General features: G+C 37.3%; 2 protein-coding genes across 2 annotated transcripts in view; one reads left to right on the forward strand and one right to left on the reverse strand.

Annotated features, from left to right (window-relative positions):
• Positions 1-10744, reverse strand: part of cep290 (centrosomal protein 290) — a 42094-nt gene extending 31350 nt beyond the window's left edge. The window contains exons 1-12 of the mRNA XM_085359469.1: positions 10338-10744; positions 9819-9896; positions 9541-9610; positions 9405-9451; positions 8746-8880; positions 8358-8411; positions 7516-7662; positions 7053-7235; positions 6586-6675; positions 4955-5077; positions 3939-4062; positions 242-414 (exon numbers count right to left, since the gene is read on the reverse strand). Coding sequence (XP_085215595.1) covers positions 242-414; positions 3939-4062; positions 4955-5077; positions 6586-6675; positions 7053-7235; positions 7516-7662; positions 8358-8411; positions 8746-8880; positions 9405-9451; positions 9541-9610; positions 9819-9896; positions 10338-10451 — 1338 coding nt within the window. The 5' untranslated portion in view covers positions 10452-10744. The remainder of the gene's footprint in view (positions 1-241; positions 415-3938; positions 4063-4954; positions 5078-6585; positions 6676-7052; positions 7236-7515; positions 7663-8357; positions 8412-8745; positions 8881-9404; positions 9452-9540; positions 9611-9818; positions 9897-10337) is intronic.
• Positions 10745-10799: 55 nt separating this feature from the next.
• tmtc3 (transmembrane O-mannosyltransferase targeting cadherins 3) overlaps positions 10800-23491 on the forward strand; it is a 28470-nt gene continuing 15778 nt past the window's right edge. Inside the window, exons 1-6 of the mRNA XM_085357753.1 lie at positions 10800-10911; positions 11582-11795; positions 11945-12163; positions 15314-15413; positions 20523-20638; positions 21107-21279. Of these exons, the coding sequence (XP_085213879.1) occupies positions 11607-11795; positions 11945-12163; positions 15314-15413; positions 20523-20638; positions 21107-21279 (797 nt within the window). The 5' untranslated portion in view covers positions 10800-10911; positions 11582-11606. The remainder of the gene's footprint in view (positions 10912-11581; positions 11796-11944; positions 12164-15313; positions 15414-20522; positions 20639-21106; positions 21280-23491) is intronic.

Consider the following 23491-nt stretch of genomic DNA (forward strand, 5'->3'; position numbering starts at 1 on the left):
GGTGAAAAACAAACACCATGTTTGTAGACCAAAAAAAGCACGTGGATCACACCATAGTCACATTGTCATTTCAATGTCTCTATTAAAAGTGAGGATGGATGGGGAAAGGAAAAAAAAAAATCACATGCATCAATTCCTGGAAATTAAGTCACAAATAATTTAATTTGGCTGCAAACATTTTACTGAAAGCCAAAATAAAACAGAAAAAAATGAGGAACAAAAAATATGTTTGCAGACTTACAGACTCATATTGGCTCAAGCGGTTTGAAGCCTCAATAAGTGCTTTGTCTTTTTCCTCAGCATGAGCTTCTGCTAGTTTTACCACATGCTCTGCTTCCGTTGCTCTTGTCTCTGCAGCTTCTAGCCTTAACTTCAGCCCCTCCATTTTCTTCTGCTGTAAGGTAGGTGGGAGGCCTTCAAGAACAAATGACAAATGTAATTGTAATTATGCATATATATGTGTGTGTGTGTGTGTGTGTGTGTGTGTGTGTGTGTGTGTGTGTGTGTGTGTGTGTGTGTGTGGATAGATAGACAGACCGATATATGAGGCAAAATTCTTTTACAAAAAGCTAAAACTACCAGGGTCAAAATGATGAACCCAATCACCAGGTTTTTTTTTGCTGAATAAACAGCCTTTTAACAACAGTCTCGCACATGTTTCCTGAGCAATTTCAGCCCATTGTTCTTTGGCAAATCTTTCAAGTTCCTCCAGATTTGATGGTTTTCTGGCAGAAATTTTGTCTTCAGTTTACAATGCACATTTTCAAAGGGATTCAAGTCAGGGCTTTCTGGAAGCCATACAGTAAAGTTCACTTTGGATTTCTGGATGCTACTACGTCAAATCAAATCAAATCAAATCACTTTTATTGTCACATCACATGTACAGGCACACTGGCACAGCACATGCGAGTGAAATTCTTGTGTGCGAGCCCCACAAGCAACAGAGATGTGCAAACACAACAACACAAACGAGCAAAATACAAGAATGGCCAACCTGAAACTAATAAATATATGTACAATATATAATAGTGTATGCATTTCTGGATGTGTATACTAAATATTTTCCTGTGTGTGTGTGTGTGTGTGTATACACATTTTTACAAATTAAATAGTAAAAAAAATAAAAATAAATAAATAAATAAATAAATAAATAAATAAATAATAATAATAATAATAATAATAATAATAATAATAATAAAATATATAAAATATACAGAGTTGAATATGTGCAAAACAAGTGGCATTTATATACAGTGTGGAGTGCATAATGTTAAAGTTCCAGTAGTGTACTACGTGCTGGGATCATGATGTGCTGGAAGACAAAACGACAAGCCAGATGCACCCTATATGGCACTGTGATTTTCTTTTGATTTTACACTTTTCCCTTCTTCCTCCAAACATAAACAACATCTCTGAGGCCAAAGAGCTCTAGTTTCGTCTCAAAGGCCGAGTTTCCAGTGTGCATAATCTTTCTCCAGGCTGACTGCAACCTAGGAGTTCACTCCTGTGCAAGGTTCTAGTGACTGTCTTCTTTGAGACTACAATTCCCACTTTTTTTTTAAGTCGTTCACTTACAGTGGGGCAAAAAAGTATTTAGTCAGCCACCGATTGTGCAAGTTCCCCCACTTAAAATGATGACAGAGGTCAGTAATTTGCACCAGAGGTACACTTCAACTGTGAGAGACAGAATGTGGAAAAAAAATCCATGAATCCACATGGTAGGATTTGTAAAGAATTTATTCGTAAATTAGGGTGGAAAATAAGTATTTGGTCACCTCAAACAAGGAAAATCTCTGGCTCTCACAGACCTGTAACGTCTTCTGTAAGAAGCTTTTCTGTCCCCCACTCGTTACCTGTATGAATGGCACCTGTTTGAGCTCATCATCTGTATAAAAGACACCTGTCCACAGCCTCAAACAGTCAGACTCCAAACTCCGCCATGGCCAAGACCAAAGAGCTTTCGAAGGACACCAGGAAAAGTATTGTAGACCTGCACCAGACTGGGAAGAGTGAATCTACAATAGGCAAGCAGCTTGGTGTGAAAAAATCAACTGTGGGAGCAATCATCAGAAAATGGAAGACATACAAGACCACTGATAATCTCCCTCGATCTGGGGCTCCACGCAAGATCTCATCCCGTGGGGTCAAAATGATCATGAGAACGGTGAGCAAAGATCCCAGAACCACACGGGGGGACCTGGTGAATGACCTGCAGAGAGCTGGGACCAAAGTAACAAAGGTCACCATCAGTAACACACTACAACGGCAGGGAATCAAATCCCGCAGTGCCAGACGTGTTCCGCTGCTGAAGCCAGTGCATGTCCAGGCCCGTCTGAAGTTTGCCAGAGAGCACATGGATGATACAGCAGAGGATTGGGAGAATGTCATGTGGTCAGATGAAACCAAAGTAGAACTTTTTGGTATAAACTCAACTCGTCGTGTTTGGAGGAAGAAGAATACTGAGTTGCATCCCAAGAACACCATACCTACTGTGAAGCATGGGGGTGGAAACATCATGCTATGGGGCTGTTTTTCTGCCAAGGGGACAGGACGACTGATCCGTGTTAAGGACAGAATGAATGGGGCCATGTATCGTGAGATTTTGAGCCAAAACCTCCTTCCATCAGTGAGAACTTTGAAGATGAAACGAGGCTGGGTCTTCCAACACGACAATGATCCAAAACACACCGCCCGGGCAACAAAGGAGTGGCTCCGTAAGAAGCATTTGAAAGTCCTGGAGTGGCCTAGCCAGTCTCCAGACCTCAACCCCATAGAAAATCTGTGGCGGGAGTTGAAAGTCCGTGTTGCTCGGCGACAGCCCCAAAACATCACTGCTCTCGAGAAGATCTGCATGGAGGAATGGGCCAAAATACCAGCTACTGTGTGTGCAAACCTGGTAAAGACTTATAGTAAACGTTTGACCTCTGTTATTGCCAACAAAGGTTATGTTACAAAGTATTGAGTTGTATTTTTGTTATTGACCAAATACTTATTTTCCACCCTGATTTACGAATAAATTCTTTACAAATCCTACCATGTGGATTCATGGATTTTTTTTTTTTTCACATTCTGTCTCTCACAGTTGAAGTGTACCTCTGGTGCAAATTACTGACCTCTGTCATCATTTTAGGTGGGGGAACTTGCACAATCGGTGGCTGACTAAATACTTTTTTGCCCCACTGTATGTCTGAGCACATTTCTCACTAGTTTTCTTTCTTTGAAATTTTTCACTTCCAGGCTTTGTGGCAACTCCTTGGAATTCTTGATGATTACTCCAGTTCTTGATACTTGGAAACACTGATGATGACACTCAGTTTTAACTCGATGTTACAAGCTTTGAGCATAAGCTTTAAGCTCTTCATTGCACATCAGTGGTTTGTGGTTTCTCCTATGTCTCATTAAAAGGTCAGTTTTTTGGGGGCTAATAACACTGACACTGGTAACAAAAAAAAAAATCCAAAAAGCTAATATGCTAAGAAATGTTATGTCCAAATTCCCTTGCTCTGTTTAAAGAAAAAAAAAAACACTTGGGAAAAATCTGACTCACATTAAAATACATAAACTGCTCAGTGGCACCTGCAAGTTCTGAGCCATTTACCTTCTTAGGCATGCAACCATGTTTTATCAGTTCTAATTTAAACAGTTTAAATTTTAGTTTAATCATGAATCTCAAAAATGTAAAAAACAAACAAACAAACAAAAAAACAACAACATAAAACCAAAACATCTATCTCAAAAATTCAGATATATTCAGAACATATATCTTTTATGATGATTATATTTTGATGTTTGGTATTTTTTTAAGGTTAACTTAACCTGTTGGTCTACAGTTTGCTCTTTTTGGGCATTCCCCCGTAACTACAAATGTCTGCAATCAACAACTGTCAGAAGAGAGGCTAATGAACAACATTTGATAAATTAAACAGGGATGTATAAACCTCTGTCTTTCTTCGTAGATGTCTTTAGCTCCTCAATAAGTAGGGTGTGCCTCTCCATTTCCCCTGTATACTGCTCCACCTGCTCACTCAGCATCTTGATCTGATTATCACGCTCTTGGACAACCTTTAGGATATTCACCACAAAATCAAAACACAACACAACACAAAACACAGAATTATCAGGATTTCAATGTTAGACACATTTTACACAGCTGTGGCACACATAAATATTTACACATTCATTGTTGGAGAACGTTATGGACCGAAAACAACGGGAGGTTACAAGATAAGAGGCCCACGATGGATGAAACTTACAGCGCAGAGCTCATATATGACCTGACCCAGGGCAGCAAGAGACATGGAAGGAAGGATAGATTTATATGTAAAGACAGGGCAAAGAGAGAGAACCAAAAGAAGAAACATGACATACACATAGATACAGATAGGTGGAAAACAAGATATGACTATAACCTCCAAATTAGGATGCCCCTGTTCCAAAGAATAAAAATAAACGTATAAACAATGACCCCCCCGAGCATTTAAGATGTACATAGGGTTATTTTATCACAGTATTTTATTTATGCATATAAGGTTGATAAGAATTATATCTGTAACAAACTGTTTTGTTTTAGTTTTACTTTTTTGGCAACAGTGAAGTAAAAGTATGCTTTTCTTTCTATTTAAGCAAACGTCCTCAGAAAAAAATGTGGGTAAAATAAAAATCTTTTCTATGATAAGGTGACATAAAATAACATAGATGTATATCCAAGCACAACACTCAGATCCATTAATAACAAAGTCTGTGGTGAAATGTGTTATAAAACGTCCCCAAATCACTTTTAAGATAAGGTAAAAGTTGCATTCCTATGCTGAGCTCGGGTTTTTGTGTTCACGTAAACAAAACTGTCGCCATGATTACACAATCACCTACATTCAGTGCACCACAATGGCAGGAGATGAAAGTCAGAAATGTTTATACACAAATGAGATTATTTCATCCCTATTTTTGAACAGACCTGCTGCAAGGCCAGAATGTTGCTTTTGTCCAAGTCCAGCTGTGCTGAACGCAGCTTTTCCCTCAAGTCACGAATCATCTGCTGGTACACCAAAATTTCATCGTCCTTCCCAGACAGCACTAGCTATCAGGAACAACAAAAGTAAACTCATGTTAGTCCTGTAGAATAGTTTAACAAAACTCAGTGATGAACTCAGTGACTGAAATTTGCAGGTGCCCACATGGACAATGCCTTCAAGAAGAAGGTTCAATGGTGCGAGAAGAGAAAGACTGAGCAATCTGGCCACATTGACAAGCAGTGTTCTTGGAAAAGTAAAGGTGAGACTTTGAAACCTGAGAACACTGTACCAGCTGTAAGAACCAGATAAAACAGATGAAAGATTCATAGCTAAAGTATTTATTCACAATCACAATTTCAAAAAGGCTAGGATGCTGTTCAAACTTTAAATGAAAACAGAATCTGCAAAGCTCACATACCCATATCTCATTCACCAGAAAACATATCAAATGTTTAAAGTTAGACATTTTAGTATTTCCCGAAAAATAGAAACTCACTTTGAATTCAATTGCAGCACACATGTTTAAAAAGGTGGGATGAGTGCAACAAAAAACTTGAAATGGTACCAAAAAGATACATCTGGAGGGACATTTTGCAGCTAACTAGGTTAACTGGCCACAGGTCAGTGAGACACCAGACTATTATAAGAGCATCTTATAGAGGCAAAGTTTCTCAGAAATAAAGATGGGCAAGATCTTCACCCGTCTGTCTAAAAAATTGTGGAAGTCAGAAAAATGTTTAAATACTTTAAATATCTACAGCACATACCATCATCAAAAGATTCAGAAAATTTGGAGAAATCCAGAAGAGACGGCTGAATACCAGTACTGGGTGCCTCTGATCTTCAGCCCCACAGACAGCACCGCATTAAAAAAAATATAGAGCAACACAGGGCTTGCACATTTCAGCAAGACAATGCTAAGCCCCATACTTCATCTGTTATAACTTTGAAGTTGAAGACTCCAAAGAGTGAACGATTTTTTACCAGCCAAAAACATTTGGCTCATTATGAAATGAGAAAATAAACTGCTGTTAACTGTGAAACAGCTAGAATCCTCTATCAGAGAAAAATGAGACAATATTACTTTCCCAGAGTCCAGGAACTGGTCTTCTCAATTATCAGATGTTTATGAAAATGACTGTTACACAGTGGTAAATATAGGCCTGTCTAATATTTTGCAACATGTTCAAAATTGCCTTATTTCCGAGTGTTACATTTTCTCAGTTTAACCATTTGATATGTTTTCTGTGTTCTACTGTGAGTAAAACATTGATCAATGAGATTTGTAAGTCTTTTCTACAATTTGGGTTGTAGTTTTAAACTATGTGAAGAGGCAGTGAAGAGACTAGTCCCATATGTAGGGATACCCATAGGTAAATGTTGTATTAATCAATATTAGTATTAATGTTCAGTGATCCTTTGTTTTAAGCGGAGAAGTGAAGATTAACAGAGGCACCAGAAGCCCCTTGGTGTAAGGGTTAAGGTTGCAGGTTTTTCCTTGAATGCACCTGCTTAAAGGAAATAAACTAAACAAATAAAACTTGCCCTTTGGAGAGTAAGTTTAAATGCTTACCTTCCACTCCTCCACTTTGGCATTGACAGCTGCCATAATAGGGTCGTTCTCTTCAGTCATGCTATGAATCTTATCTGTTAACTCTCTGACCTGCACATAAAAAGTGGAGCCATGATTCTGTACCTTGCACTCAAACATTATTTTATCAGCTTAAAAAATTGCAGAGTGTGACATAATAAATGGATTCAGGTAACTTATCTCCATTAAAAAAACAGTATGTGAACCCATATGGAAAAGAAATAGTAAAAACATATATGATTTACTCATGAAAGTGGCCACTTTCTCATTACTTTCATATATTTTTTTAGTAAGTATACCAAACATACAAGTTTCATTATATAATGTTTCAATGGATCTTATATGTGTTTTCACTCTTGTATGCTTTTCATACAAGTTTCATACAAGACAGATAAAAACTTTATAAGATTTATATATATCTTTTCCATATGGGAAGAGAAGGATCTTACTTGAAGCTTTGTATGATCTCGCTCCTTCCTAAGCTGGTCCATAATGGAGTCAGTCTGCTGCACCACAATCTTCAACTTATTGTACTCATCCGTCATCTTCTCCATCTCCTTCACAGATTCCTCCAGGCTTCTCTGCATCTGCATATTCTCAGTCTTCAGATGTGTGTTTTCATCTTCTGCTCGCTAATAAACACAATATAATTCAATAAACATCATTTTAGGGGGCGTAGTCTAAGACACATCAATCAGCAGTACAAAGAGTATGTAATAAAAAAAATGAAAGCCATAAATATATGCAGTAAAGGTCTTAATTAACAATTACAAACAGCACTAATCTTGCATGTATGAGGCAGCGTAAGATGGCCTTGGGCATCCGATACATGGCACCATTGCCAAGCTTGGCACAAAATAGTCTGTTGCCTAGTTGACCAGATTTTATAGTAAACAAACAGATTTTCAGTACCTGCAGGTCTTCTAAACATTGGTAAAGCTGGCGGTTGGCAAGGTTGAGCTTCCTCTGAGTCTCAGCATTCTCATCTTTTGAAGACATAGGCTCTTTCTGGTCCAGCTCTCCGCGATAAAAGTCCACATCCTGCTGGAGCTGCTCATTCTGATGTGATGCGGCAACACAGACGTCAGTTCAGAAAATGAACCAAATAAAATTTCCTCTGCTCACTCACAAATATGGAAACACTAAATTGACTTTCGAAGCCCCTGAAATACAAGCCTGTCCTGCTTTTCAGTATACTTTGAACAGCGATGGATTTTACTATGATAGTTTATAAGAAAACACACAGTCTAGAAGGTGTCACCTTATGCTATTTTAAATATAAAATGTGTTATAATTTATAATCTATCAGGTTAGTCAAGTTCACTTTGTGCACAAAAATCAAAACTTAAACCCTTTAAAAAACCCTAAATTCTGCTAAAATTCCATTATGTTAAGGATCTCATATTGCATATGATATACTTCTTATCATCATCCTATTCACTTTTTGTATGTACATTTATAAAAAGCTGTGATGCAAAAAAGCCTCATGTACACCTTTATATTGCTACAAAACCTACAAACTATTCCTCATTTTACTTAACTACACTACCTTTGTTTCTTACCTTCCTCTTAAGCTTTTCTAACTACACCACGGAACAGATGGAGACAGAAAAAAAGACTAGATTAAAAGGAGATAATGAGTAAAAAATGAAGGTAAAGCATGAATACACAAAAGTTTTAAATGAAGTGCGAATGGATCATAACTAAACAAGGGATGAAATGAAATGACGAGTGTAATGTCAACTATCAAATACCTCTCTTTTCAGCTTCTTGATGACTTCCTCAGCCTTCTCTACTTGCACAACCAACTAGAAAGACAAAACCAACTTTACAATGTAGAAACATCGAAAGCGTTCTGTTGTTGCCTTGTAACCATCAGAAAACGATAGAAAGGTGGAAGCAAACAATGTCAAACAAGATTAGCAAAGCAACAGATGAGTCAAACCATTTGTATCGTATTCTTGTATTGGTTGTTTTTGTATATAAATTTGTCCATACATAAATATTTTCAGTTTAACGTAACATTCAATCTTTTCACCAGCATTTTTTTTTTTTTTTTTACCAGCGCTTTGTCAACATAACATGTGCAAACTAATAAGCTAACATTTGCAAGTCTACCTACGGCAAGTAAAGTGCTCATACCTCCTCATTGGTTTTCTTTTCCTTCCCCATTTCTTTCTTTAACTGGGTCACCTCATTCTCCCTTTGCTCCAACTGGGTCTCAAGGTGCCAAATCTGATCTCTAATAAAGCCGGTGTTCTGCACAGTGCTGTGGAGCTGAGTAGTATAAACAGGAGACAAGATGCACACCCAAACAACCCCCACAAAGAAATCTCTTAGTGTCTTATTACCTCCATCTGTTCATATGTGTTCATTTCCATGACCAAGTTGTTAAACAACATTCTGTTCACGTTTTAAGGCATAAAAACAACCAGAATATAAGTAGTGACAATCCACAACCCTGGGAAAATTGAAAATGGTTAACAATTCCAAACGATAAGCAATTTCTGTGAGTGCGCAAGGAATTAGCTGTAATCTTCTTAGGGGTCACTACAGCAAATCCCTTCATAAGGAGGGTTACGTTCAATGATTGGCTGAAAGAGTTGGCACTGCTGAAAGGAAGTAAATAAGCATAGAAAGTGATATCAACAACATAAACATTCATAATGATGGTTGAGTTCAACCATGTGAAGAAATAACAGTTCAGCAGATCAACAAAAATGCCCAATATATAATGTGTAAGCAATAACATATACAGTTTTTAAATATATATATATATATAAAAACTAGATTTGTTTTACCTTCTGTTCTTGTTCCAACTGTGACACTTTAGCCAAGAGTTCTTTTTCTAAAACACAGAAAAATAATGCAGATGTTGTTTTTTAACCTCACAGACAAAAAAAGAAAAATGTCTAACAAACTTTATATGATACTAACCTTTTCTAGCATGTTTTACACCAATGTCATCGATAAAGTCGAAGGCAACAGAAAGTTCTCGATCTCTAATCTAACACAGAAACGTAGAGAAGACGTTGAGAAACAAATATTATTTCAAAGGAAATATTTCATGCATAAACACGTAAAAGCACCAAGGTCAGTAGTGTGACTCCTTTATGAATATTCTTCTTTCCTAAAAATACATTACAGATGTTGGTAGGGTGGTTCACAGATATGCGTGGGAGAGATCAGAATATAAAAACAATAAAACTGAACACCTTCAGGAGGGATTGAAACACCCTGAGGACTTGAATAATGTTCTCTGGAGCTTTATCCTTCACACCCCATTCTTCTGTCTGCATGGGAAAAGTCAAATGTAGAGTCATTCAACCTCATAATACCAATGCTTGTACGACACAACTGCCTAGACCAAAACAATCTATATTTATACGTGTAATATGACGAGGTGTACAAAGACTGATCAAGGTTCAATCGCAGTACTCAGGCTTATGCGGCAAATTCATCAAGAGCTTTCAGCATAAGTTAGATTGTTATGTGTTGTATCCAATGGTCACCGAAGGCATGAAAAATTTAGCATACATAAGTACATAATTTTTGACCAATCATCAAGTGATTGCTATACTCAAAATAATATGAGCAGGACTATAGTCTGTCTTTATTCCATCGACCATCAAAGACAGACATTCAGTGAGCTGATGGAATTTGCAAATTAAAAAATATAAAACATTGCTTCTTGTCCAGAAGTAAATAGCATAATGTCATCGACGGGCCATTACCAAAACTAACAGATCGAAGACCTTATCCACTTCGTCTTTGTCGCGTTCATTGAGGGTTTCTGGGTCAATTCTCAACATTTTATCCCAATTAAGAGCTGCAGGCATCTTGGCCATGATGTGTTTTTAAAAGACTTAGCTAAATAGGAACTGATATAACATCGATGTGGCACTTAAATTTACGGTTATAGAATAGAGACGCATTGGCTGCTAGGTTACGGCTGACAACAACAGTTAGCTAATGAAGCTACTCCAGAAGAAAACTACAAAAAAATCGGTAAAGTTCCCGGAAACTTAACTAAACCGTAGCGAGACGGTGAATATAAAGTTATTAAAGTGTATCGTCGCAGTTTTGCAACTCGGTACTGTCCATATTTACGTCAGTTAGTCCACAAAAAGCATCAAATTTGGCTAGGTTCAACTTGCGCGGTCACCTCTGCACCGGAAGTTATAGTGGGTATTCGCCAAAGCTACTTAGCACATATAGAACGCCGCTTGATGAACTGTGTATTCCGTCTACGTTTTGTCAGCTAAAGTGTGTTTTATGAGCTCAACTGCCAGCCCTGTTATAGACACGGTGAGAAAGACCTAAGCTACTTCTCTTCCCACCTTATCCAGCCTAAACACAGGCGACAAGGTAGTTAGCTGTAGCCGCTAATTTAGCTTCATCGTTAGCTAATGTTATGTTGCAGCTACGGTGGCTCTGAAATTGTCATTACATGCTGTTTTGGGCTTTTTGTGCCATTATGTAACCATTAATGATTGGTCACAATGCCGACTGAATTTCATTTATCAAACACCTGGTGTTCGATTTCTCGTAGCTAATTCTCTCAAGTAATATTAGCTGGCCACGACAGCGCGTTGGAGTACGCCCTCCTTTGCTTTTGCTGCCAGCTGTAACTATTCGTTTTTTCAACAAATAAGCACAAATTTACTCACTTGTACTTTTATTCGTTCTATAATTTAGCTGTTATATTTCCAGTTACATCTGACTCTGTAGCTTTATCTACAAACCAGGGAGGCACACTCTAAGAAGTAATGCTTGCATGCTATTTAATTTACTGGGTGCTGTGATGAGGAATCGGGCTAAGAAGACTTGTTTACATACACCGTACATCACAAAGTTGCACTATAAGTGAAAATATGTGTCCAATGATGAAATAAGTTTGAACTCATACGTGTCTATTTCACAAATCGTCATGCCATCAAAATTGTAATAATACTAAATTTTTTGTTGTCCTGCACAGTGATCAATGAAGGCTTTGGTCAGCAATGGCTGTTGTGTCATGGAAGGAGATTTTACTTTTGAGTGGACTGGTGGTGGGGTGTTACTGGAACAGCTTGTCATGCGGGTTTGTGTTTGATGATGTCTCAGCAATCCTTGACAACAAGGATCTGCGCCCATCAACCCCAATCCACAACCTTTTTCTCAATGATTTCTGGGGAACACCCATGGCTGAGGTAAGCTTTAAGAAGACTCAAACTCAATACGGGATTATGTAATTTCTCTTTAGAATTTTATATTATGGATCAAATTTGTCTCATTGTCATTTGTCGTTACTCAAAGTAATTTAGAAAGAAATAAACCTTCAACATGTGTCCCACTACAGGAACGGAGTCATAAATCTTACAGACCCCTGACAGTACTCACCTTTCGACTGAACTACCTCTTCAGTGAACTCAGCGCAGCTTCCTACCACCTGCTCAATGTCATTTTACATGCTGTTGTATGTGTGCTTTTCCTGCGAGTGTGCCGATTGTTCCTGGACAAGACTTCCAGCTTAGTGGCAGCATTACTGTTTGCTGTGCATCCCATTCACACTGAAGCTGTAAGTGTACAATTGCTTTGTGAGCAAATGTTAAAAAATGTGTTTTATTAAATTTAATTTGGCCTAATTGAGAATTATGTTCACGTACAAGTCCATGGAAAAAGTGTAAATTAGTGAGAGAAGTAACTGGAAATACTCCTAATTTATCTTTCACTTTCTAAATTAAAGTAATCTCATCAAGTTATGCTCCACCGGATGGGACAGACCCACTGGGAATTATAGGCAAATGATTGGCATTGGTTAGGTGGTCCTTGAGTCCCATCTGCAATCCAACTCTTGACTTCCTCAACATTCTCATGTGCTATTTTAACCATTTTCATGAGCATTTGTTAGGCAAAGTTTTAGGAAAAATGAGATAGAATACAAGGTCACTTTTTAACTTTTTTTTAAACTTTAGGAACATCTGTCTGGGTTTGTATAACTAAGCATTCCACTTGGCTATCATGGACGACCTGTCATGGATGGTTCACAAATCTGTTGCAGGGATAACACAGATACACAACCGTTCTAGTTTAAATAAACACTTCTGGCCAATTTAGAATTGCCAGTTAAACTTACATATGCTTGTCTTTGGTACAGAGTTTCAAAACTTTGGACAGTGGGATCCAGCCAGGGTCTCTGGAGAGAACTCATACAAGCATGCAATGTGCTAACACTGAACTGGAAGCTAGGTCCTTCTCGCTATGAGGTAACATAGCCAGCTAAGCTGCCCTAGCTAAGCACTGGGTTTTCCACAGAAATTATAACCACTGGATGTCTCACTTGATCTCTAGTACCGCAAACCAAATAAGCAGTAATGTTAGCCGCACCTTCACTCTTCCTTTAAAACAAGAAAGTTGGCTTTGTGAAATGCGTTGAGTAGCCCTGTAATATTCCAACTTAAGCTGAGCAATTCACTTGATAGTGCTGTAGAAGTATTTTCACTGCACTGTAAATGTGGCTGAATTAAAAGAATTCTGCATAGAAGAATGGGCCAAAATTCCTTTAGATGGAAAAAACCAGTTCTTGCAAACAGTTGCTACAATGGTGGTACAACAAATTATTCGGTTTTGGGGGGGAATTTTTTTTTTTCCACATAGAGACAGATAGGTTTAGATAAATTTTTCCCTTAATAAATGAGTTTGTAATTTAATAGTGGAATGTTTTATTTATTTAGGTCATCTAATACAAATATGAATTAAGTCAAAAGCATTAAAAGAAATTAGGAACGGGTCAGAGATCATTTGAAGTTTGAAAATCTACATGTGCAATAAGGTGTTAAAGAGACTTCAATATAGAAACAGTTTTTACATGTAAAGACTTTGTGTCTTTATGGAGCGTTGTAGGACATTAAGAGTAATCAGAAACTTAGCTTTGCACCAACATGTCCACTGTGGCATACAATCTGAATGCATTTCAGTGATTGTTAAAATTTCGTCAGAGTGAACCAGACAATAAACAGCAATTGAATTGTCACATCTTGCCTGTTATGGCTTGCTCAAAAAGGAACTCCACCTTATTCAAGTAAACCCTTTTGTTCATGCTCATGACATTAACTTACTTGTGCTACACGTTACATTAAACCTCTGTTTTTACTGTTGTCATTTAAGGCTGCATTAACATTCTTTAAATGCTTTAAAATTTTTGCTTCCATTTTTTTTCCTTCTTGAAATATAAAGATAGTTATTATAGCTTATCATGGATGTTGTCTGTAACACAAAGCTTATTGAACTTAATAGGAAATCAAAACCCTTTAGCTTATTGTTTATTTGAACTTTATCTCATTCTACTGTCTGAAAAGCCTCTTCCCCAATTAGGACTTGTATTTCATCCTTTTGAACATAGCTGAACTGATGACCAGACAGGCCTTGACCAGAGTAAAAAAACAAAGGAAACATTCTGCTTCTTGGGTGTGGAGTGCTACTGTTACACAGCATGCATCACTGTTCCTATCTTCCTCATCATGTTCTCTAATCTATGCACAGTCTTTCAGACTTCTTGAATGGAAACAATTTGCCTCACAAATGAGCCTTTAGTGTTAGTCCAGCAAATGCCCTTCATGTTATCACCGTCTGGAATCTCTCACTGAACGGATCATTTGTTTTTTGAATTATGCTTCAAGCACTGAAGGTCCCTACATTATAAGCTTATACAAAGAGTGCCTGTGTGTCCCATGTCTTTTTCAGTAGGTTTTTTTTTTTTTTTTTTTTTGGGGGGGGGGGGGTGATCTGTCTTTTTGAATGAAGACTTCAGTTTTTTTTTATATATATCTTCAAACATCTTTAGATACAAATGACACTAAATAATTTGTATCTAATTTGTAACTCCATCCATCTGGATGGATGGAGTTGCCAACTCTGTATAGATGGAAAGTTAAATTTGTAGTTTGAATATTTTCAAGAAATTGAGCCAACTGTAATCAGTCTTTCTAAGATTCTGTTGAAGTAACATTGCACTGATCAGACATTTTAGGGGGCTCTTGAATGCTGCCAGTATTTTTTCCTTCTCCCACCAGTTGACAAATAGGTCAGTCAGAGCACAGTGCCTGTGCTTGTTTTGAATCTTCATGGCAAGCCCTATTTATTGGAAGCTGCAGCCCTCTCATGATGCCAGTTGAATTCTTAAAGTGTAAACAATCCCCTCTTCTTTTAGTGAGTGCTTTGTAGAACTATTTGTGGGACCTTTATGTTCTTAGAGTATGTCTCTTTCCAAGAACTTAATAATGATATTTCTTCCGCATGAGGGCAGTCATCATGTACTTAAATGACAGACGTTGCTGTCAGAGAGACTATGTTACATATAATTGCTTCCCCATCAGTTGATTTGGGTTGAACAGAACTTTTTATTTTTAGAGCCTTAGACCATGAGCTCTGGTTCGTGCCAGTCAAAGACACATGTGTAATGTTCTCAGAGTTCTTAGATATGTTGTCTGAGACATGGAGGTCATGTGGTGGTGGCTTCAGAGTCGAGGCAAAGTAGCATGGGTATAGAATAGCATCTCCTAATAGGAAAAGTAAACTTTTCTGTATTATTTTACAAACTTATTTCAGAAATTTTTATCTACATTTCAACTTGAATTACCAAACAATGAACATTTAAGTATATTTTAAGAAATCATCTTTCCAAATCTTTATGGTTGGGTCGCTTGTGTTGATCGACTGTTATCATCAGGTCACTGGTGTGGTTGGCAGAGCTGAACTTCTTTCATCAATCTTTCTTCTGGCTGCTTTCCTGGCGTATACAAAGTCAACTGGACCAGACCATTCCATTGGTAAGTATAATGTTCTTCCCTGGCCTTTATTTATTTCTGTCTCATGTGCAAAATCTACTGGGTCGTTAAGTATGAACTTATTTTCAACATGCTGTTGTCTGTTAACATTATTTCATTATTTTAATTGCCAAAATAAGCAAATACAAAAAAATCAAGATCACAATTAAAACATTTTCAGCTTTTTTCCAACTTCTTCTTCTATGTAACCTTCAGCTTTTAGCAGTTCAGCACTTTTGTTTTCAGGTTAAATTCGGGTTTTTTTTTTTTATCTCATTCAAGATTTTTAACTTAAATTCAGTAATTAATTCATTTCAGTGCATACATTCAGATTCAAGCATTCACACTGCAGTTTCTTCAGAAAATGCACTTTCTAGTTATATATTCCGTACGTTTTTTGGCATCTAACTCCTTCAAAACCGTTCAACTTAGAAAAACCATTCAAACACCGTTAGATTCCTCTTCTTTTGGACATGACTGCTTCTACTTTTCTCATTTTTAACATTTATATTTTTAATTTTATTCAAGTTTTTTCAACAAAAATTTCCCATGTATTTCAATGGGGAGACCCTTCAAATTCTCATTCAACTTCCTCCTATTTAAACTGTATCTACTTCCACATACATTGTCATAGAGCCACCATTCAAACTTTAAAACGAAGATAAGACATTCAACTATTCAACTTGTATTTATCTTTTCAATATCTATTATACTTTTTCTTCAGTTCCAGTTTAAGTTTCATGATGTTTTTTCACCCGTTTCAGAGTTTATCATGGGTGTGTATGGGACGGAATGTTGGGGCTAGAGTGAGACAGCTGAACTGCTAGAGTGAGAGGAGCAAAAAAATTAATCTTAAAATCTTTTTTAAAACTGCTGCTGTGTCCGCAGCGTTTGCTCTACAGGTATGATTTTACCCTCAAAACGTAGCCATCGCTGTCCTCTTTCATCCAATGTGTTTACTATTGTACTAGGTGTTATGGTTCTTTCATAAATGTCACCAATGCACAGCCTCCTCCCTCCAACTCTTCCATAGACTCTAATGTTAAACTTTCTCAGAAGGTTCGTTTGAAAATCAGAAGAGAATGGTGTCTTTCCACTGTCACCACGTCCATATAATAAACTCCACAGGCATGAAAACTGAGAATTCAGTAGACTAGAAGCTGCTGTCGCTCACGGTGAAAGAATTTCGTCAATACGACTTTTACTTTTCATTTGGGAACGATTTGTTTCGGCCTGACTTTTCTGTTCATTTTAAGCAGCAAAAGTGAGGTGCATGTCTGTGTCGTGTGTATGGAGCCACTGGGTGCAGTCACTATAGCAACCAGGCTCACACCTGCCTGCTTAACGAGCTCTCTCTGCCACTCTGCCAAGATTCATCTTAAACACTTCTCTTTCAACTGCTGCTGTGTCCACAGTGTTAAAGCCATCATTTTACCCTCAAAACGTCGCCATCGTTGTTCTCTTTCCAACACCGTGTCTTTCAAAGCTCAGACTTTTAAATTTTTTAAACTGTGTGGATCCAAGCGGAGGGATCACATTTTAGTCATTCAGTGATTCAAAGAATATGAACTTTTAATATTCATTTAGATGTTTTCTGACTCTAAATTTTATTTTCTCATTTCTTAGGTTTTTCTAATTGACAATTAAAACATTTTCAGCTTTTTTCCAACTTCTTCTTCTGTGTAATCTTCAGCTTTTAGCAGTTCAGCACCTTTGTTTTCAGGTTAAATTCGGGGTTTTTTTTTATCTCATTCAAAATTTTTAACTCAAAATTCAGCAATTAATTCATTTCAGTACATACATTCAGATTCAAGCATTCACACTGCAGTTTCTTCAGAAAATGCACTTTCTAGTTACTTATAGTCATGGTAATAAATCTGTCAAGTATAAGGTTTTATGTATCCAGACCTGATTGTTAACAGGTCTTAAAATTAGGTAAATAAAACTTTAGCTATACTACAACTTGTGATATATTTCATTATTTATGTATCCAAAATTAAGCCAAAATATGGAAGTGGTGTGTGAAAGTGCACTCTCGCTGCTTATATTCGAACTAAGGGAGTAATAATTAAATGCAGTTGATTAAATGATCATCAGCAGGTTTTTACCACCTGTGTAAAAGCAGTACCTTTGGTAGTCTGCTGATCTTGAGCACTCGGGCATGTATTAGAGTAGAATACATGCCTGTCATTGCCAAGTAGAAAATGTATCTGCAATGATCTTTAAGCAAGCAATTGTTGTTGTAATCTATCTGGCAAAGATTTTTTTATTCCCAAGCAATTTGAAGTCTACAGTTCTATAGTAAGAAAGATGATTCATGTACATGCAATCTTCCCAGGAGTCGATGTCTCAGGAAATTTACCCCAAGATCATCATCAAAAAACTGTAGCGCTCCAGCTCATGTCAGTTAGATGTTCAAATCCATGACAATACAATTAGAAAAAGATGAAGCAAGTGTGGCTTGTTTGGAATGGTTTCTAGAAGAAAGCCCAGGCAGCACAGCATAGGTTTGCAAAGTGGCATCAAACCGCAAGATTTCTGGAACAATGTCCTTTAGATGGAAAAATCCAAAGTGCAGATGTTTGGTTATGATGCATAGTGCTGTATATAGAAAACCACAGCAAATCAGCAAACATACCCCATACTGCCTGTCAAGCACAGCGATGGGAGTGTGACAATTTAAGATTGTTTTGCAGCCACAGACCTGGGTACTCTCCAGTCATTGAACTCCTCTATATGCCAAAGTATTCAAGAGTCAAAGGCCCTCTGTCTGACAGCTAAAGCTTAATCAAAATTGGGTCACACCGCAGGACATTGAGCTGAGGTACAGCAGCAAATTCACAACAGAATGGCTGAAAAAGAAATGAATCCAGCTTTTGCAATGCTCTAGTCAAAGTCCAGACCTCAATCTGATTGAAATGTTGTGGTAAGAGCTATGCATAAATGAGTGTTTGCAATCTTCAATTATCTTATGTAAAAGACTGATTAAGTAATTGCTTTCTGTATGACTTTAACTTGCTGCTGCTAAAGGTAGCTCTAAAGCTGCTGAATTATGGGATGCATCTGGATTCTCACACACAGCTTCTGCATATGTTTTGGAAAGTTTTTGTTAAATAATAATGACGCTGTATAATATTCATCTCAGGTTGTATTTTTAAGACTAGGTCAGTTTTTATGATGTCCTGATATGTAAAACCTTGGAAATGACAGAGGGTAGAGCAGGGCGATATTACCAAAAATATTTATCACGATATACATTTGAGAATTTGCGATAATGATATAATTGACACTAGACAAAATACTTTACAACTCTACAACTTTATTATTAAGCAGTTGTTTTTTATGTGCATTAAAGTTATATAAAAATTTAACAGTGCAAATGCAAATTCCTTGCTGACAGTTTAACCAAAAGGCATTTCCAGTGGAAATTGGCCGACATATCCTCAGCATAACCATGTATAATATCCACAAAACTTAAAAAGAGGTTATACACACACAATACAGTAATATTATGTTGAAGCACAGTACGTATCACTCCGCGAGGCTCCTGCCTATGATAGACGTAATGCTCCGACAATCCATCAAGCGGTGCGGCTTCGTAGCTTAGCAAAGTCCTACTAAAACATTTGACAGATTTTCGAGCGCCGTGTACCACATAAAATCGTTTTGAGGTCAGTAAACACAACCAGAATTCATACATAAGGCACACGGGATTATAAGGGGCACTGTCGATTTTCAGAAAAATCATAGGATTGATTTTAAGTGTGCCATTGTTTTCCAAAAAACACGGTAATAACGACGGCCCGCTAGCATGCTCTACTAAAAATAGTGCTTTGTTGTGTGCCTGATGGACGAAAGCTAAACCAGTTCCACACCACTGAAGTTGAACCATTTTTACAAACCAGTTCTGGTTCATCTGTTTCATTCACCGATCTGCTTTCGCTCTTCTCATTCATGCTTTTTTTCACCATGTGCATATGAAAACAAAGGCACTGCGCATGCGCATTTTACCCATATTATATCGCGATATTTTATTTTCTTATCGTTGCCCAACATTATACCGCGAACGGCATGATATGGCCCAGCCCTAACAGAGGGTACTTTCTTTTTAGTATGGCTACACCTACCATGCTCATCTAGATGCCTCTAGATGATGCAGCTGTATGTATTCACCAGTCTCCCAAAACAAATTTCTCTAGACCACGTGGAAGAAATCTCTTAAAATTTGGAATTCAGTTGAATTTGGTAAACACGCACACAATTTCCGTCAAATGTTTTATTGGATAAAATTAGAAAGTGATAGCATTTTGTATCCAAGAGTTCAAATTTAAACTTTATTGTAACATCATAATGTTCTGGAAAAAAACAATTTCTGCAGTTATTCAACACTAAAGCTTAGGAGCAGAGGAGGAGATAAAATGTTTGTTTTGTTGAGATATTGAGTTTGTATCAGTTGTCCAGTTGTATTCATCTGTGGTACTTCCTTTTTTAAATTGCTCTAGTTTTCAAAGAAGATATCACTGTGTGCGAGTCTGGACCTGCATGTTTGCTGGTGAACACACATAACTGTGAGGCAGTAATATTTAGTTCTGAAGATGCAAGATCAAGTAATTGGTTATAACAGTAGCCTCAGGTTTTTAACTTGTATCCACAGTGAGCTGTTATGTTATTTTTTTTAATCATTCTTCTGTTTATATGTATCACAATAAATCAAACTATTAAAGTAACCCAATTTAACATGTATGAGTTTTCCCATTTCCCCAGTCTAGACAAATACTGAAAATATAAAACTATTAACATAACACACCAAGAATTATGAAGTAAAAAGTGGATTCAATCGTTCAAATTACTTTTTTATAGAATCTTCTTTATGAGGTTTCCACCTTTTACTGTTCAGTTTTATTATCACTGAAGACAAAAGTGTTTCTAAACTTGTAACTGGTGCTATATGGAGACGTTAATATGACATCTCAGAGGTTTTTATGTTCATAATGGATCAAGAGAATTTGTTGCATTTGTTAAGTTACCAATGCACCAGTGGCTACAAGGTTAATAAGTTGTCATGTGTATATATTAATATATATATTTTTGTTTTTTTCTTCTTTTGTTCAGTTTGGCCTCCCATTGCTCTGACAGTAGTTTTAGTGGCAGCGGCAACACTGTGTAAGGAACAGGGAATCACGGTTGTTGGTGTCTGCTGTGTCTACGAGATCTTTATTGCACAGGGGGTAAGGATCAGAAACTTTTTGTGTCATAAAACATTCTATAAATTATATCTACATCTGACCACACACACACACACACACACACACACACACACACACACACACACACACACACACACACACACACACACACACTGTATCACAGTCATCCAGCTTTTTGTATTTACCCATGCTGACCACAAGATTTCTGCTTTGGAGATACTCACACTCAGTTATCAAGCTATAAACAGTTTGACCCTTAGAACCAAGTGCACCAACTTCAAGAGTGGACTGTTCAGATCTTGACATGTCTTCTATCAATGCTTTATCTTTGAGTGTTCATAATGTTGTTGTTGTTGTTTTTTATTTCTTCTATAGGCATAGATTTCATTATTCAGAGGTTGCTTCCTGGAATAAATGTATATGTCATATGGGTATTGCTTTACATGATGATGGTAAGTTGATTGTTTCTGTCTTTTTTGCCATTCTCAGTTTACATTGCCGATGCTGGTGGACACGATATGGCAAGTTCTGCAGGGTAAAGATGGGTTTCCCTATGCTGTCCTGCAAACTCTTCTGAAGCTCATTGTTCTAGTCATCAGCACCCTGCTGCTCGTTATAATCAGGGTCCAAGTCATTCAGTCGCAGCTTCCTGTCTTCACAAGGTAGGCAGTGTTACGGATGGAAAACTCACCAGCATTTTAATAAAATAAACTTTAGCCAGTTTTGTTAATTATTTATTTATTAAGCTAAGCCAAGTGAACATAACAGGAATAACAAGAATGGCAGACGGTTCTGCTCAAAGGTCATTTTCATGGGGAAGGAAAAGCCCAGTTTCAGTCATTTAGTGACCTGCTAAAAGGCACACATTTCACAATTTAAAAATATATTTTCTCTAAGCAAAAAGATGTGTTGAAGAATTTTCAGTTTGTTTTAATTGATTTGTCATTAAATCTTTTGTTTTTCCTCTCCAGACAAAAGAAAAATAAATTAGAAGCTGCCACTAAAATATATATATATATATATATATATATATATATATATATCTATATATATATATCAATCACTCTGCGATGCTCAGCTTAGCAAAGTCCTACTAAAACATTTGACAGATTTTCGAGCGCCGTGTACGACATAAAATCGTTTCGAGGTCAGTAAACACAACCAGAATTCATACATAAGGCACACGGGATTATAAAGGGGCACTGTCGATTTTCAGAAAAATCAAAGGATCAATTTTAAGTGTGCCATTTTCCAAAAAACACGGTAATAATGACGGCCCGCTAGCATGCTCTACCAAAAATAGTGCTTTGTTGTGTATCTGACGGACGAAAGCTAAACCAGTTCCACACCACTGAAGTTGCAGCATTTTTACAAACCGCTTCCTGGCCATCCGGTGAAACTGCTGGGAGGACAATGTTGGAGAAACGTTAACATTTTATTTGTACTGCATAATCTGCCGATTCTGACAGAAATCTGCAACTATCCTTTGAAGCACCGCTCCTCTAAAACAGCAATAAGGATAATTATTATTATTAGGATTATTAGGTTATCCACATTATTATGTAAATAACAAAATAACTTAAAGCAAAAATTGGGAAACGTAAAGTCCGAAGTCTTTATATTAAGGGCCATCAGTCAAACAATACTGTTTGCTCTGGGTCTAAACAGAGCGCATTGTGTATGACGTCTTCTTTTGCGCATGCGGGCCGCTTTGAGCGTTCACACTAGAGCGCGTTTGCTGTCGCATTTTATTTGTAGTGTGAACGAGCAGACAAAAAAATTGGATTTGGTCAAAAAATCGGAATTGAGCATTAAGACCTGCAGTGTGAACGTAGCCATAGTCATGTTGTGAGACAAGGCAGCGCGTAATAGCAATATTGGGACTTTTGGGGGTGTGTGTCGTGGCTCCAAAAGGTTGGGAAACACTCCGTTATACTACTGGCTTATTTACTTTCATGTTACTCTGTAAAATCTTATGTAACGTACTGTCTCATAATTACCAATTAAAAATATAAGCCTAGAGGCTACGGCCCCTAATGAGGACACGTGACCTTTCTCTAAGTATTTAAGTATGAACACAAAGCTGACAGCATAAATCAAAGATGAAAACCAGAGACTTTAAGGAGACTTTAAAGCGATCTTTACGGTGATTCTACTGTAGAAACATGAACAGGTAGAAATAGAGGCTGCAGCCTGACTGGTCATTAGTTTGTTACTCGTTGAAGTTCAGCAGCGATTGGCTTCACCGCAAATGCCAGCTCGCCTTATCACGGTGCTGGGCTGGGGTCAGCATTTACTCAGCTTTAACATCACTCTGGGCTCTTGGCTAATGTAGCATTAGCATGCTGTGCTTGCAGAGAGCTAAAGTTGTGTTAACAGTATAATGCAATAAAAATAAAAGTAATGTCCATATCCACACTGTAAACTGCGCCACTATTTTCCTTCTCCAACACTGGAGAAATCAACCGATCGCAACGAGAGTGCAAGAACCGATAAGCGGAATCGATAGAAAGGCAGACTAACAATTCCAAGCAATTGAACTTCCCATCCCAACCTATCATCTAGTATCATATTGAACAGTAGAAAAATGCTATACAAGAATCAATCCATTTACCTTTAACTGATTTTCAGCATTAACATGTGTTTCCTCCACCCTGCCATTAGTATGCTTCACTGTTGAACTTGGGGACTGCATCCTAATCTGAACAACAGCCTTTTTGTGGTACTTAATTGTATTACATGAATGTGCTGCGTAAAGTTGTTTAAACTTTAGCTGATGTACCTTAAATGTAACACACAGAACTATTAGTCATCATTGGAAGGTTTTTAACTATTTTTAAACACAATTTACAATAGGTCCTTTGTAATGTAGCT

This window comes from Diplotaxodon limnothrissa, linkage group LG7, assembly GCF_057381915.1.
Source record: "Diplotaxodon limnothrissa isolate DT_005_m linkage group LG7, D_limnothrissa_male_GT1.1, whole genome shotgun sequence".
Taxonomy (NCBI): domain Eukaryota; kingdom Metazoa; phylum Chordata; class Actinopteri; order Cichliformes; family Cichlidae; genus Diplotaxodon; species Diplotaxodon limnothrissa.